The 13,450-nt window shown below is 34.2% G+C and overlaps 3 protein-coding genes across 9 annotated transcripts; all 3 read left to right on the plus strand.

The window, feature by feature from the left end:
* Nucleotides 1–125: 125 nt before the first annotated feature.
* Nucleotides 126–4,135, plus strand: LOC108993346 (26S proteasome non-ATPase regulatory subunit 4 homolog). Of its 7 annotated transcripts, XM_035684606.1 has the most exons (8): nt 126–438; nt 1,321–1,430; nt 1,506–1,591; nt 2,166–2,629; nt 2,711–2,805; nt 3,520–3,581; nt 3,712–3,776; nt 3,928–4,135. In XM_035684606.1, exons 4-8 carry the CDS (start codon nt 2,589–2,591, stop codon nt 4,007–4,009), a joined length of 345 nt encoding a protein of 114 aa, XP_035540499.1. In that variant the 5' UTR covers nt 126–438; nt 1,321–1,430; nt 1,506–1,591; nt 2,166–2,588; the 3' UTR covers nt 4,010–4,135. The 7 variants fall into 7 exon arrangements, with proteins under 7 accessions (XP_035540499.1, XP_035540500.1, XP_018823772.1 ...); XM_035684607.1 differs by lacking the exon at nt 1,506–1,591; XM_018968227.2 differs by having other exon boundaries at nt 127–438; nt 1,506–2,545; nt 2,684–2,805.
* Nucleotides 371–2,368, plus strand: LOC118344175 (26S proteasome non-ATPase regulatory subunit 4 homolog). The gene is made up of 4 exons (XM_035684160.1): nt 371–443; nt 1,321–1,367; nt 1,599–1,703; nt 2,135–2,368. Exons 1-4 carry the CDS (start codon nt 371–373, stop codon nt 2,366–2,368), a joined length of 459 nt encoding a protein of 152 aa, XP_035540053.1.
* Nucleotides 4,136–6,287: 2,152 nt separating the features above from the next.
* On the plus strand, nt 6,288–8,126 carry LOC108993345 (actin-depolymerizing factor 5-like). Its single transcript, XM_018968225.2, has 3 exons — nt 6,288–6,377; nt 6,492–6,751; nt 7,769–8,126. Exons 1-3 carry the CDS (start codon nt 6,357–6,359, stop codon nt 7,917–7,919), a joined length of 432 nt encoding a protein of 143 aa, XP_018823770.1. The 5' UTR covers nt 6,288–6,356; the 3' UTR covers nt 7,920–8,126.
* Nucleotides 8,127–13,450: the final 5,324 nt, after the last annotated feature.

A 13,450-nucleotide genomic window follows, 5' to 3' on the forward strand; every position in this document is an offset into this window, starting at 1 on the left:
GATTACGCATCGCTGGGACAGAGAGGTGGCCTTCAAGAAATCATTTTCCAATTCTAGTTAAAACGACAATCTTAAACTTGTTGAGGCGACTTTTTGAGCCCCATAAAAGGTGAACAGTTGCCTTGATGGCGGAAGGTACCGTCCACGTGCAGGTGACAATGATATACATGATAATTCAGAATGGATGCGGAACGGCGATTACTCTCCGTCCGGTTTCCAAGCCCAATCCGATGCTGTTAATCTCATCTGTGGTGCAAAACCCCCCGTCCCACGCGCACGTAGATTTATCGGGTGAAATCACTTTTGTGTTAAAAGTTTAAGCGACGGGGTAGATTAGTCTAATCCGGAAAATACAGTGGGGATTTTGACAATGGCGGTCATAGGGGTTCGTGTATTGGCCACTCCCACCTCTGATCTTGGCAAGATTTTGGCTTGCATGTATGGTATTCTATTCCTACGTCCTCTATGAGTCTGTGATTGGTTTTCTTCGTTTGGGGTTTGGTAATATAATGAGATTTTTTTGTGGCGGGAATAGAATCTGATAAACACTAGTTACGGAATTTAGCATGATCAAAGTTCGTGACATTATCTGGGATTTGCCTGTTGAGTCAAAAATTTAGATTTTGGGCTCGTTAAATGCGAGTAATAAATAATTAGTATTGTTTGCGTGCATGTCGCTGTTTCTATATGCTCTGTGATTGGCTTTTTCATCTGGACTAGGATATTTTTTGACTAATTTTTTGGGGACGTATAATCGCAGAACTTGTGTGATGAAAAATTATGGGACAATATCGGGATGACTGTTGATGTAAAATTAAGAACAATTACATTTAAAAACGTTTGTCATAACTGACTAGTTATTGGTTGAGTGTGAGGCCGATTTCAAGCATGGAATTTTGATGTGTGCTGGTTATTCATAGTTAGATCATAAAATTGAGCGTGGAAGATCTGTCCTTTGGTATTAGAAGGTAATAAACTGTTCAAAGTTCAGTTTCTAAAGATATTCAATAGCTTGCTACTATGTTTAATACTTGCAAGGGAACACTCAGTTTTAAATTATGACTCTGGTTTCAGACATTATAGATTAGATGGGGAAAAGTTTTTGTTCTTGCAGTGTCGGATACTTGATGACCTATCGGAAGATACTTGTTTATTTCCCCTCTTTTTTCTTTTGGAGCAAACCTTGCTTATATTGGATTCTGCAGAACATTGTGAACGAAAAGCGGTGATAAATTAATCAATTGAAAGGCTTCCAGCTGCTTTTATCATGTTGAAGTGCATCATTCTATCTTTTATAAATTTTGACTCTCTTTTGTGTAGGTCCTGAAATGGTGTTGGGTAAGAAAAACATAGCTGCTGGAATCCTGGTAGCTCAGTTGGCTCTTAAGCATTGCCAAAACACAATAGAGGATTATCGTTTTTGCTAGAAGGTGAATAGTGGAGCTTTGAGTGTTTGCTCATTCTTATTTATGAATTTAACCTTTTCCTTTCTGACCCATATTCAGTCCACTCAAATATGACAAGAAAGTGTTGGAGATGATTGGAAAGAAATTGAAAAGGAACAGTGTAGCTCTTGATATCATTGACTTTGGTAAGAGGATGATGAGAAGCCCGAGAAGTTGGGGGCCCTTCTTGCTGCTGTTAACAATAATGACAGCAGTCATATAGTTCATGTTCCTTCTGGTCCAAATGCCCTCTCTGATGTGCTTTCTAGATGTGATCTTGTTTTGTTTTAACTTTTTGCATCACATTTTAGTTTTTAGCTCATGATTGGAATAACCTAGAATTATGGACTGAAATTTTAATATTACAATACATTATTAAAAAAACATATTGAGAAAGGAAAATGTTTTAAGAAGCCAAAGGCAATGCATACCGAAATAAATAAAGTTTGCAAAGTCATTTTGGAAACTATGGCATCAACAGAAAGGAAGAAACAAAGAAGAAAGAATGGGAGCAGAAAGGGGTAGTAGGAGAATGAACAATCTGCCCCACAGTTGCCAAGTCCAATGTGTGACTTTATAACTCCACCAATTTTAATTTTCAGAAAATTGTATGGATGAGGGTATAAATTTCTGATTCTGTTCTTCCTTTGCACACATGTTGTTCTTAATTTGGGTAATATTACTCAAAGAACAAAGCTCAGTGTTTCACGTATGACTTAGATGGCAGTACACCTGTTTTCACCAGAGATGGGGAAGGAACAGGGGGATTTGGTGCAGCTGGTGGTGCTCCCAGTTTTGATTTTGGTTTTGATCCCAGTCTAGATCCTGAGCTAGCTCTTGCCCTTAGAGTTTATTTAGAAGAGGAGAGAGTGCAAGGAAAGAAGATGCTGCAAAAAGAGCTACTGAAGAAGCTTCTAGAATAGAAAAGGGAGAGGAACCATCATCCAGTGCAGAATATGCAACCATGACAGAATGTGTTAACATTGCACTCCCTAAGAAAACAAGGAAACTGTTGATGAGATGGACAGTGTCTTCATTTCAACTTCTGCCTTTGGCATTTGTGTGTGTCTGTGTGAACCAAGAAAAGTTACTGATGCATGGTTGGTATCACTTTCAACTTCCATCTGAACACATGCATGTTCTATGGACTTGTTTGCTTGGATGTCATTTTTTGTGATCATCAGGTAATACAAAGATAGTTTAATATGACTTAGCTTTGACAAATGACATGGTGATAGGATGATGAGAATCTCTTGCTAGAGCAGGCTCTTGCAATGTCCGAATATCTCTGGATCTGGGCACTCCATGGGTGATGCTGAGATGACAGAGGCAATAACTGATGATCGGGAGATGGCCTTAGGTAAGTTCCATTGTTTTAATTGCATTTATTTAGGGTGGTGTATTGAGGTTTCGTTCTTTCTTTCTTTCATCTCTCACATGTGGAGAATCATTTCTGTGTTTTCTCAATAGTTTGAAATGAACTTGCCCATATCATCCTCTGGTTCTTTGAAGACTTTGGTTGATACTCCAAGTTTGCTCCCCTTGTTTTGGTAAAGCACTCTACATTATGCACACATGCAATTGACTGTGCAGACATAAAAGTGATTTTCCACTGTCTATCACATAACTTTTTTATATTCCTTTTATATCTGTGACTTGCATGGATTGCTGCATTCTAAGAATTATATATAAATACTATTCTAAGACACTTGGCTGCACCCAAAAAATGAAGCAATACTCTCTTTTTCTTTTCTTTTTTCCTGGTTGTATGCTTGCAAATATTAAGAGATTGCAAATATTAAGAGGTGCATTAATGGTCTTGCTTGCTGTTGTAGTTTTCATCTTAAACTCGGGCCTAAATAACTGTGAAGTTGACGTTAATATTTACCAAAATGGCAAGGTGGTGTGTAGGACTAAGAACACTAGTCAAGCTAGTTTTCTTTTTTGATCCAGTTGATTTGGCATTTGACTTTTTTAGATTTTGAACCTTGACAGAGAACCGGTTATGAATTTAGTTTTTACTATTAAACTAGTCATATGAACTGATCAATTCCCCTTATTTTGCTGCATGCAGCTCGTGAAATGTCCTTGCAGGAAAATGTGAAGACTAAATTGACAGAGTCTGCTGAAAGCAAGGTGTTGGAGGATTAGGCTTTTGTGTCATCTATCCCTTCTTCAGCATTTTTACTTGAGCCTGTGCCGATGAACTTATACAATAGTCAGTTCTGCATATGCTACCATTTTTCTGACAGTATTTCTCTTACAGCTTCTGGGAGTTGACCCCAATGATCCTTCAGTACGAGAAATGCTGGCATCTTTGGGAAGTATGAGGTGAGTTTATAGAATTTTACACGATAAAACCTGCATGGGTGACTAAATATACCTGTTTTTGTTTTCATGTCCCCAAGAGTCAACATCTGTGTTTACTGTATAAATTTTATGTTTTTCTTTTCAACTCATTTTTAATTGTTGTGGTTACTAGGCACAACAAAAGAAGAATGAAGATGAGCAACCAAACGTGGACAAGTAAAGATGCTATTACACTACTGCTGCTGAATCTGTGACGGCAAGATTAATCTCTGATCCGAATTCTAAGTTTTAGGAGTGAGCGATGCCTTGTTTGTTTTTAACATTAATAGTTTATCTTACATGCATTCTTTTCCGGATTCTCTCTCTCTCTCTCTCTCTCTCTCCCCTCCAAAACAACAAAAAAATGGGTTTTTTTATTTTAATATATATATATATATATCAATAAGGGATGATGGTTGTTTTTTTTATTCATGGATTAATGGTTTTAGTTGGTCCACTATCTTATGTGTTAAGACTAATTTCACAATCCAACCTGTGATAAGGCACGGCTTCGAGGTTTTGGCTCTGTTTAGTGTTGGTTTGCCAGTCAATAGTTGCACAACGGTTAACCCTGATCAGTCCTCTGTGACTCGTGCTGCCTACTGCGTACTTGAGGTACCAAAGACTGAAGTCAAGAGGAATCCCATGCAGTAAAGCACCCACAGAAATATTTGGCTTATTGTCGATGTGAGATGCTGTCGTCTTAATACAGCTAATCATAAACGGCTGATCCAATCTACTATCAAGCTCGCAGGATACTCCAAATGTGCAATCTTCCCCTAATCTTTTGGCCCGGATTAAGTTGCCACTCTAAAATCTGGTTGACTAAACTGCCCCAAGAACATTTTGATGCTTATCACCTATTCCAGTTTGCCCCCAAAATAAAGAAAATGATGCTTGATGAATATTGCTGCCAATCAGATTCATATTATCTCAATCATCCATGCCGTAGGAACGAATAATACTCAACTATTAGGGCGGGCCAGTTTGCCTATCATGTAATATCAATCATGGTACTCAGAAATGCATCTTTTCAACTTTATGTGGATCAATCTGCACCACCAATTTGAGTAATTCCATTAGAAAGAAGCTAGGAGCTACCGGCGGGATTCTGGGTGTTGATCCCAGAGCAGATGTACAAATCATCCATGACAACAATTTCTAGTCACCGTTTTTGTGCGGATTCTAGACTCCGATTTTAAAAACAAATGAGCCATGCCAACAAGGTGTGGGCCTAATTGAGCATTTTGTCAAGGGGCAAGCCACTCCATGTACGTTCTCTTTCTTGCTATTAGGATGGATTTTAGTGTTTGTGATCTCTCTCTCTCTCTCTTACTCACTCATGTCCAACCACTCATCTTTATCTTCAACGATGGTTAGCTATCTGCTAATTATTTTATGGAATAAGTGTTGGGATGTTACCCCTATCTACTACAGTTTCTCAGACAAATTTGTTGGAAATCTCAACCTTATAGGAGAATGAAATCTAGAAAGTTATATCTGCTGTGCTGAAAATTATTCTTGGGTATTAAAAGAAATAAAGATAAACGAAGATGGCAAAAGAACCTGAATGGGCCTAAGGGTGATTGGTGGCACATTCATTGACTCGTTTTTACCGAGAAGCTTTTCCTTTCTTTTATCTTTTACTCCCACATCCTCCTTTCTCCTTTGCTTTTACGCAAAGACTTTTGAGGAACACAAAGATATAGAAGTGGAGAGATGTGGGTGTGCGATCCGAGATGGGACCACCGTATGAGATTTTAGCTTGTATACACGTCAAAAATGGTGTTTATTCGATCGAGGAGGTGAATCAATGATGCGCCCATTTTTCTTTTCTTCCTTTGTGTCATTGTTTTACTTCCTACTCTTCTGCATACCATCACTTTCTTTCCCCACCTTACAATGCTTCTTTCCCATTCTCACTATTATAGTCATTAAAAGATGGTTCAAAACCAGCGATAACAGTCCTCTTGGTGTGTAGTATTTTTGCCATGAATCTCATTGCTAGTCAATTGCATCACTTTCTTTCAATATTTTAACTTGTTGGTAACTCGAACGTATATGATTTATATAGGGTGCATGTCATCTTATTTAAAAAGATGATGGTATCTAAATTTTATTAATATACTCTAATTTTTTATGCAGCAATAATGCCTATTACATTAAAAGACTTTTGACGTGGCATGCATGCACATCGATCATATCCATTTTAATTTTTAAAGATGGGCAATCATAAAACTTAGAAAATTATAAGATATTTAAATTCAAATGGACAATCATAAATACAATGGAATCTACATACATTAACCCAATTCATTTAAAGTTTCCATTTCCCACTTCGGTAAATCCACTGCAAACTACAAGGACAAGCCAAATGATCTACTGAAACCAGGGCAACTTAGTCATTGACATCAGCTATACACATATATCCTTAGATCTAGTATATGGTCAAACTTGTAATATAAACGAATATCGATGTCATTTCAAAGTTCCAATCTTTATATAAGAAGACTTGAGTACCGCACCCTTAACATCAGACCACCTTTAACCACAATATTCACCATGGCGATGGCATTCAAGATGGTATGATCTCTTGTTTACACTTTTTTCTTTCATTCTTTTTGCCAATGAAAAGTTTTTCACGAGAATATGTTTTAGCTGATAATTTGTTGTTGCTGGGGTATATGATAATGGCAGGCGACGACTGGAATGTGGGTGACTGAGGAGTGCAAGAAGTCGTTCATGGAGATGAAATGGAAGAAGGTGCATAGGTTCATAGTGTTCAAGATCGATGAGGGATCAAGGCTGGTCACCGTCGACAAGGTTGGCGGCCCTGGCGAAGGCTATGATGAGCTTGCTGCATCCTTGCCGGACGATGATTGCCGATATGCCGTGTTTGATTTCGACTTTGTCACGGTTGATAACTGCCGGAAGAGCAAGATCTTCTTCATAGCATGGTCCGTCTCCTGATTTTTATTTTTCTATATAATGATCATGCTCTAGATCACAGTACTAATTGTTATATATACATATTTAAGCTAAGTTTACTGTATCTCTATTTTTTTTTTTTAAATAAAGAAAACATAGAGTAAGTATGGAAACGTCGGCATGGAATCTTGATTGCTACTTTTGTAAGCAAAATATATGGTGCAACCAACCCACCAGCTAAGCATACTAGTAGGTTATTGTAATCATTGTACTTAAAATTATGAGATTACTAAATATATATGATAATTAGTGGAATCCTAGGAATTGTACTTGGGCCTTTGGCATATGTCAATTATAATACAATTTTTATTGGAGGCTGCTACAGAAATAAAGGATCCCACACACTGATGTGAGTGTGCCACGTATCCTCCCCTACTCCCCCTTTCCCTCTCTATCTCCACCCTCCCCGTGATTGAGAAAGAAAGAAAAAAAAAAAAAAAAGGAAGGGGTCAGTGTGCCACATCAGTGCGTGAGATTCTTTTGTGCCTATAGTATTTTTTATTTTTATTAGATGTCTCCTTTCTTTATTTCCATTTTTATGTATTTTCAAGGAACCACCAAAAGAAGTTAAAAAAGCAAAAACTAGAAAAGTCGGCCTTTTATTGTGTACTATAAAGTGTAGATATATACATATGTATGAAGTGAGTCTTATAATAACCATTGAGCATTTACTGTTGTCCAAAAAAGCGACACAAGCGACTGTAAATGTTGTAGTACAATGCTCAATAATGTTCTAAATCTTTTCATATATGTCTATCTCTACTTGAGACCCTTAAAGTTCGGACAAAAAATTAAATTGAAATTTCTCGTCCCGAATCAATGAAAATAACAATGAACCCAATTATTAATTTTTTTTCATTATTATCATTTTTGCACATATAAAAGGCTGCAATAGTATATTACAACCACTGGATTTGAATGAAACGATTTGCATTAGACGAAGTTGCTAAATGAATCATGACTTTTTTTGGGTGGGATTTTTTTAGGTCACCAACAGCATCAAGAATAAGAGCAAAAATGCTGTATGCAACGTCCAAAGATGGGCTGAGGAGAGTGCTGGAAGGCATCCACTATGAAGTCCAAGCAACAGACCCAACCGAGATGGGGTTTGATGTCATCAAGGACAGGGCCAAATAGATCATGCAATTAGATTATGGCCAAACTTTTGTGGCATCTTTGCTTTTTTATATATTTAATAACTCCAACCATATGATAATGAGCCTTTTTTCTTCTTGTTACTTTCTCGATAATTGGCACTAATGTAACCTCATCCTCTAATTTGTAATAATAATTATTATGTCTTCGTGTGTTATTATTTAATGACAAAAGGACCTTTTGATGTCATCCCTTTTATAATTCAAAGGTAAAAAAGGCGAATCAATGTGACATTTGAATGCTAAATGGGCCTCATGCATCGGCTTTTACTGCCACTAGTAGGATTCCGTGTCAAAACAGTCACGATTGTGATGGGACAATTAAGCTGATAATTACATAAATAATTTTATTATATATTAATCATTATTTATTTTTATATTTTATATCTGATAATTTAATTTTTTCTTTTTATAAAGTGTAAAATATTTTTTATAAAATGTAAAGTATGAAATAATGAATAATGATTTATGAAAAAAATTATTCTTACATAAAATGTCTGGCTTTGACTTGGTCAAATTAAACTCGAGCTTGCTATTGCGGTATAATGTTTGGGTAGCGAAGATATCTCAATACTTTTCAAGTGTTTTCGTACGGATGAAAATACTCTACATGCCAAACACAATGAACCATCTTCGTACCAAAGTCTCTCAAAAAATTACTATAATATTTATTACTATTAAATATAAATAAAAAATAAAATTACTATAATATTTATCACTGTTAAATATAAATAAAAAAATAAAATCATTATAATATTTATCATTATTATATATAAATAAAATCATCATTAAAAAAAATCAATCATTGATGGGACTCACACATTTTTCAATTATCTATCTAAAAGTTAACAACTCAACATACTTCATACATCCAAACAACTCAAAATACTCTCAATGGAACTTATAAATTCACTTCAATATCTCCTCATAATTATTTACAAATATTCTCAATATTTCTCATGTATTCTCACTACCTAAACGTAGCCGGTCAATCGTCTTCTTCGTTTCCAATTTCCGTACAATTGGTTGAATTCCACTCTACTCGCCATCTTGACCACGTTCATGTGCATGACCTAGCTCCATTGTAAACCATTGGATCATTTAGAAAGCCCTAGTAATTGGAGCCTTTGAATTGAAACAAAGAGAACAAAAATGTAATAAATTGGATATGATTTGAGGTATAATTACACGAGCCCTTTTGACTTAAGTAGTAGTCAATCATGTGAGTTTAAGTTGATCAATTATGTGGCAATAATCGCTTACATATGTTATAGTATTATTTAAAGTATGTGGAATTCAACCTCTCTCGATCAACATTAGGTGTAGATGTTGTCTTTATTATATACTAACGAGAAATGTTTAAGCCATAAAAGAAAAATAAACTCATAAATATTTGACAAGATTTGATGATGTGATACGTCAGATTATAAAATTCTTTTAATCGTAAAGTAGATTTAACATATCATTATGAAATCATGTCAATTTATGAATTTTTTTTATAAAATTTTTTTATGAATGTAGTGCTTTTTTATACCAATTATTAATTACTTAATCATCATATGAAACAAGATTATTTTTAAATATTTTAATTCTCACTCCCTCGTTTCTTCTCTGACATGAGTTGATACAAATGTTATCAAAGTCGAGTGGTGTGAGCAGAAATCTTAGGCAGTGTTTGGTTACTAAAATTAATTCATCTCAAGTTAATTATTGAAGAGATTCATTACTTTTTTAATTTTTTATAAAGAAATTAAATTCATCTTAACATATTTTATACATTTGAATTTAAAAATTTAAACTTATATCAACTTAAAAAAATTAAAAAAAACATATCTTAATAAAATCTATAAAATATTATTATTTATAATTCAACTCAACTCATCTAAACATAAAACTTACCCAATAATTCTTGCAGAAGAAAATGTTGTTTAGTACTTCTCGAATTCTGGGCATCAAACAGAAACAGAAAGATAAAATAAATGCAATACAATCAAGCGGGCTTAAAAAAAAAAAAAAAAAAAGAACTTTGTTAAAAGAGCATAAGCAACAAGACGAAGATTGGATGTGTGATGGGGCCAACCAAGAATAACATAATGTTTCAGCACCTAACTCTTATGCACAACATCATTCATGCCTATCACAGGGGCACTACTGCTATTGATCGATCTATCTATCTATCTATCTAATCTTTATCATGTCCTCTTTGTCAGGCAGTTAGCCTGTCCTGCACTACTCCCTACTCATAATTAATAATGTCCTAGCTATCTATGTAATTAATTCGATGATGTAACGCCCCCGGGTCCTATGTTTTGGCTGGATCAAATTCTCATATCAATAATGTTACATCTCTTCTTTCACTGCTTAAGCCTTGGGGTAAAACCACAGAGCTACAACCACCCAAGGCCATCATGATACACCAAAGCCATATATATATATATATATATATAGCCGAGAAAGGGAGAGAATCCTTACTGTTTACCTTCAATGATGCACCCCACATGCATGGACAGCGAATTAAGTAGCAGTGTGTCATTTAATTGCTTGTTACATTTTATCCGATCAAATGGGCTGGCATTTATTGGATGTCCTCAGTGCGACTGGTTGCATGATTTCAGGCACTTGCAAACTACCACCAACCTCCCCAAGCTGCAGTTATGGGGATTCGGGAATCCGATTCCAGTAGTATTTGATGAGTTTATTTGTCATACAATCCACCACAGACCTTCAATGGTACTGGACCAATAATATTAGGCTTGGGCTCTTGTGAGCGAGCTACATCCTGTTACAAGGGTCCACTAAACCTGGCCCAGTTGGTGTACGTATAGGTCCATGGACCATCTAATTCAAGATTTTTTTAAGGAACATTATGCAAGACAAGCAGTTAGATGTACTAAATTGCGTATCGATATTTATATGATTTTTTTTATTAAAAAAATAAAAATTTTTTAAAAAGAAAGTTATTTATCTAATAAAAATTATTTATATCTTTAATTTATACCGTTTTATTTAATAAATACTTTACATATCAATATTGATAGGCGTTTTGATACAATAACTCACTTTAGAGAGAGAGTTTTCCATATGCAATACCAACTTAATTCATTCATTTCGGCTACAATCACGCAATTTAAGTTTGACTAATTCCATATTTTTACGGAATTATTGTCCGTCTGCAACCGCAGACACATTCTCAGCTTCGGATAAATGTCAGTTGATGTCATTGCGGAGAAACGCGGACCCGCTGAATTATGTTCGAAATATGATCACATGTCCCCCCACGTGACCAAATAGATGCACGGCTAGCCAATCTACACCGCCCAACGAATTATCAGTGTTCCCGTTCAAAGATGTGATCTGGACCGTTAGATAAGTGAAAATATGACAGTATGTAGTTAGGTCAAAAAACTGAAAGCAGAAAGAAAGATCCTCAATTAACCAGACTATGACCGTCCCGTCATGCTCCCTGCTTTTTAGTGAAGGAAAAAGGGTTCTGGACGACGTGTTTCTCCACGCGCGCGCCCAACTATTTGTGTGCTGAGCAATGATACGGTAAAAACCTATCAACAATTTATCTGCTATTTCTTTATAAAATATAATTTTTTTTAAATTTTAAATATATCAAAATCAAAATTTAAAAAAATATTATTTTAATCAAAAGTAATAAATTAGTCGGTAGTTTATCATTTTTCATAAATTAAAAGCGGCAATAGTGAACCGCCTATCAGTTTCAATCAATCCAGTCAACATCAATGTTGTTCTTTGGAGATGACACGTGTAGTTCATAAAAAAAATAAGTATTAAAGACACTGAAAGAGAAATTAGGCGAGAGTTGAAATTCGCATGAAAGATCTACCCCGGAGAAATTGGCAAATGAGTGGGTGGTTGGTTGTATCTCTCAATATGTATGTATGAAACCTCACTACCAATGCATGATGATGCTTGCAGTTTATATTTGCATGCTCTTCATGCACCACACATCGATCGACATGCGTTAAAATGAGAATGGGACATGTGTACACTGACGTTTTGAAAAAATAAATATAAAAAAAGGAAGATAAATATTGATCTTTAAACGGCTCGGAGTTAGAATTTAAAAAGTGTGTCGAATGTTTTTTTTTTTAGTGATTAAAGAAATATTTTTTAATAATATTATAAATATTTTTAAATAAATATATAAAAATAAATAAATAAATAAATAAATAAAATATACTATTCAAAAAATATATTCGAGAGCTTTTTTTTGGAAAAGTGTAACAGCGCTCTAATGCTTTTAATAAGGGAAGAAACTTTTGTTGATCAGAAATTGAGAAGCTTCACATGCCCCCTCTACATGTGTGTGGGTCATACTCTTTCCACCCACCGACAGAGAGTTAAAAGGATAGAGAAATAATTTGTATTTTAACAAATTTTGCGTAGATTCTTTATGAAAAAAATATACTCCATTATAAAAAATATATATTTAAAAATAAAATTCCTTTAAGTTGGACCTACATTTTTATAAAAAAATTTATCCTTAAAACTTATGTTACAAGTTTATTCTAAGTATAATTAGTTAAAAATTAAATTCATCATATATTTCATTATTAGACAATAAAAATCGACTGCAATATATTAGCTAAAGTAAAAAAAATTAGACTTTAGTTATAGTAACTTTTAAAATAAACTTCAAATTTGATAGTTATTGTATATAGATCAAATTATATTTTATTATTGTTTGTACATGAATGTTTTTTTTTTTTTTTTTTTTTTTATGATGCCCTTTTTATTTACGATCATGGTGGCATTGGCCTAAGTCGATAACCTTAAGTCATAAATATAAGATTCTATATTTTTAAATTTTTAATAATGCACGGCTTCATGTGTTTGGATAGAATTAAATAAATAAAATATGATAAAATTAAAAAAATTAATAATTAAAAAAATTAAATATTTTTTAAATTAATATCATTTTATTACTATATAATGAATAAATGGATAATCCAATGTGGAGATTTAATGTGAATGAAATAACCAAAATTAAATTCATCTCATATTATTTTATTGTTATATAATGAAAAAATAGTTATTCCAATGTGGAGACTTAATGTGAATGGAATAACTAAAACTAAATTCATCTTACATTAGTTAAAAATGTCATTTAATTTTGGCTAATTTATTGAGAGTGCTCTGAATCCCATTATTTGCTTAATTTGTGTGCATTTTTCATATACAAAAATTGTGTTAATAGATAAATCTAGGGATATGGCCAGTAATATTAGATACGAGATCTCCATATAGATTTAATATAGAACATTGGTGGTAGAGTTAAATATAATTAGTGTGTTGATGTCGTATTTCGCAACCTGAGCACTTCCGTGATAACCTAGCTCACTTCACCTGAAAACAAAGAGAAATGGCTCATGTGACATCCGGGGTCACTCCGATGCCAAAATCAGTGGACGATTATCTAGAAAATACTCTAATGAATAACTAGAACAATCAAAAGTTTAGAGAGAGCTCCCATAGAATAGATGC

This window comes from Juglans regia, chromosome 13 (genome assembly GCF_001411555.2).
Source record: "Juglans regia cultivar Chandler chromosome 13, Walnut 2.0, whole genome shotgun sequence".
Taxonomy (NCBI): Eukaryota; Viridiplantae; Streptophyta; class Magnoliopsida; order Fagales; family Juglandaceae; genus Juglans; species Juglans regia.

Coding starts and splice junctions, on each gene's coding strand:
- LOC118344175 (XM_035684160.1), top strand. CDS start 371: ATGGCGGTCATAGGGGTTCGTGTATTGGCCACTCCCACCTCTGATCTT. Junction 1,368..1,598: donor ACATAGCTGCTGGAATCCTG/GTAGCTCAGTTG, acceptor CTTTGGTAAGAG/GATGATGAGAAGCCCGAGAA. Junction 1,704..2,134: donor GTCCAAATGCCCTCTCTGAT/GTGCTTTCTAGA, acceptor TATTACTCAAAG/AACAAAGCTCAGTGTTTCAC.
- LOC108993346 (XM_035684606.1), top strand. CDS start 2,589: ATGGACTTGTTTGCTTGGATGTCATTTTTTGTGATCATCAG. Junction 2,630..2,710: donor TCATTTTTTGTGATCATCAG/GTAATACAAAGA, acceptor TTGCTAGAGCAG/GCTCTTGCAATGTCCGAATA. Junction 3,582..3,711: donor CAGAGTCTGCTGAAAGCAAG/GTGTTGGAGGAT, acceptor TTTCTCTTACAG/CTTCTGGGAGTTGACCCCAA.
- LOC108993345 (XM_018968225.2), top strand. CDS start 6,357: ATGGCGATGGCATTCAAGATG. Junction 6,378..6,491: donor TGGCGATGGCATTCAAGATG/GTATGATCTCTT, acceptor TGATAATGGCAG/GCGACGACTGGAATGTGGGT. Junction 6,752..7,768: donor AAGATCTTCTTCATAGCATG/GTCCGTCTCCTG, acceptor GGATTTTTTTAG/GTCACCAACAGCATCAAGAA.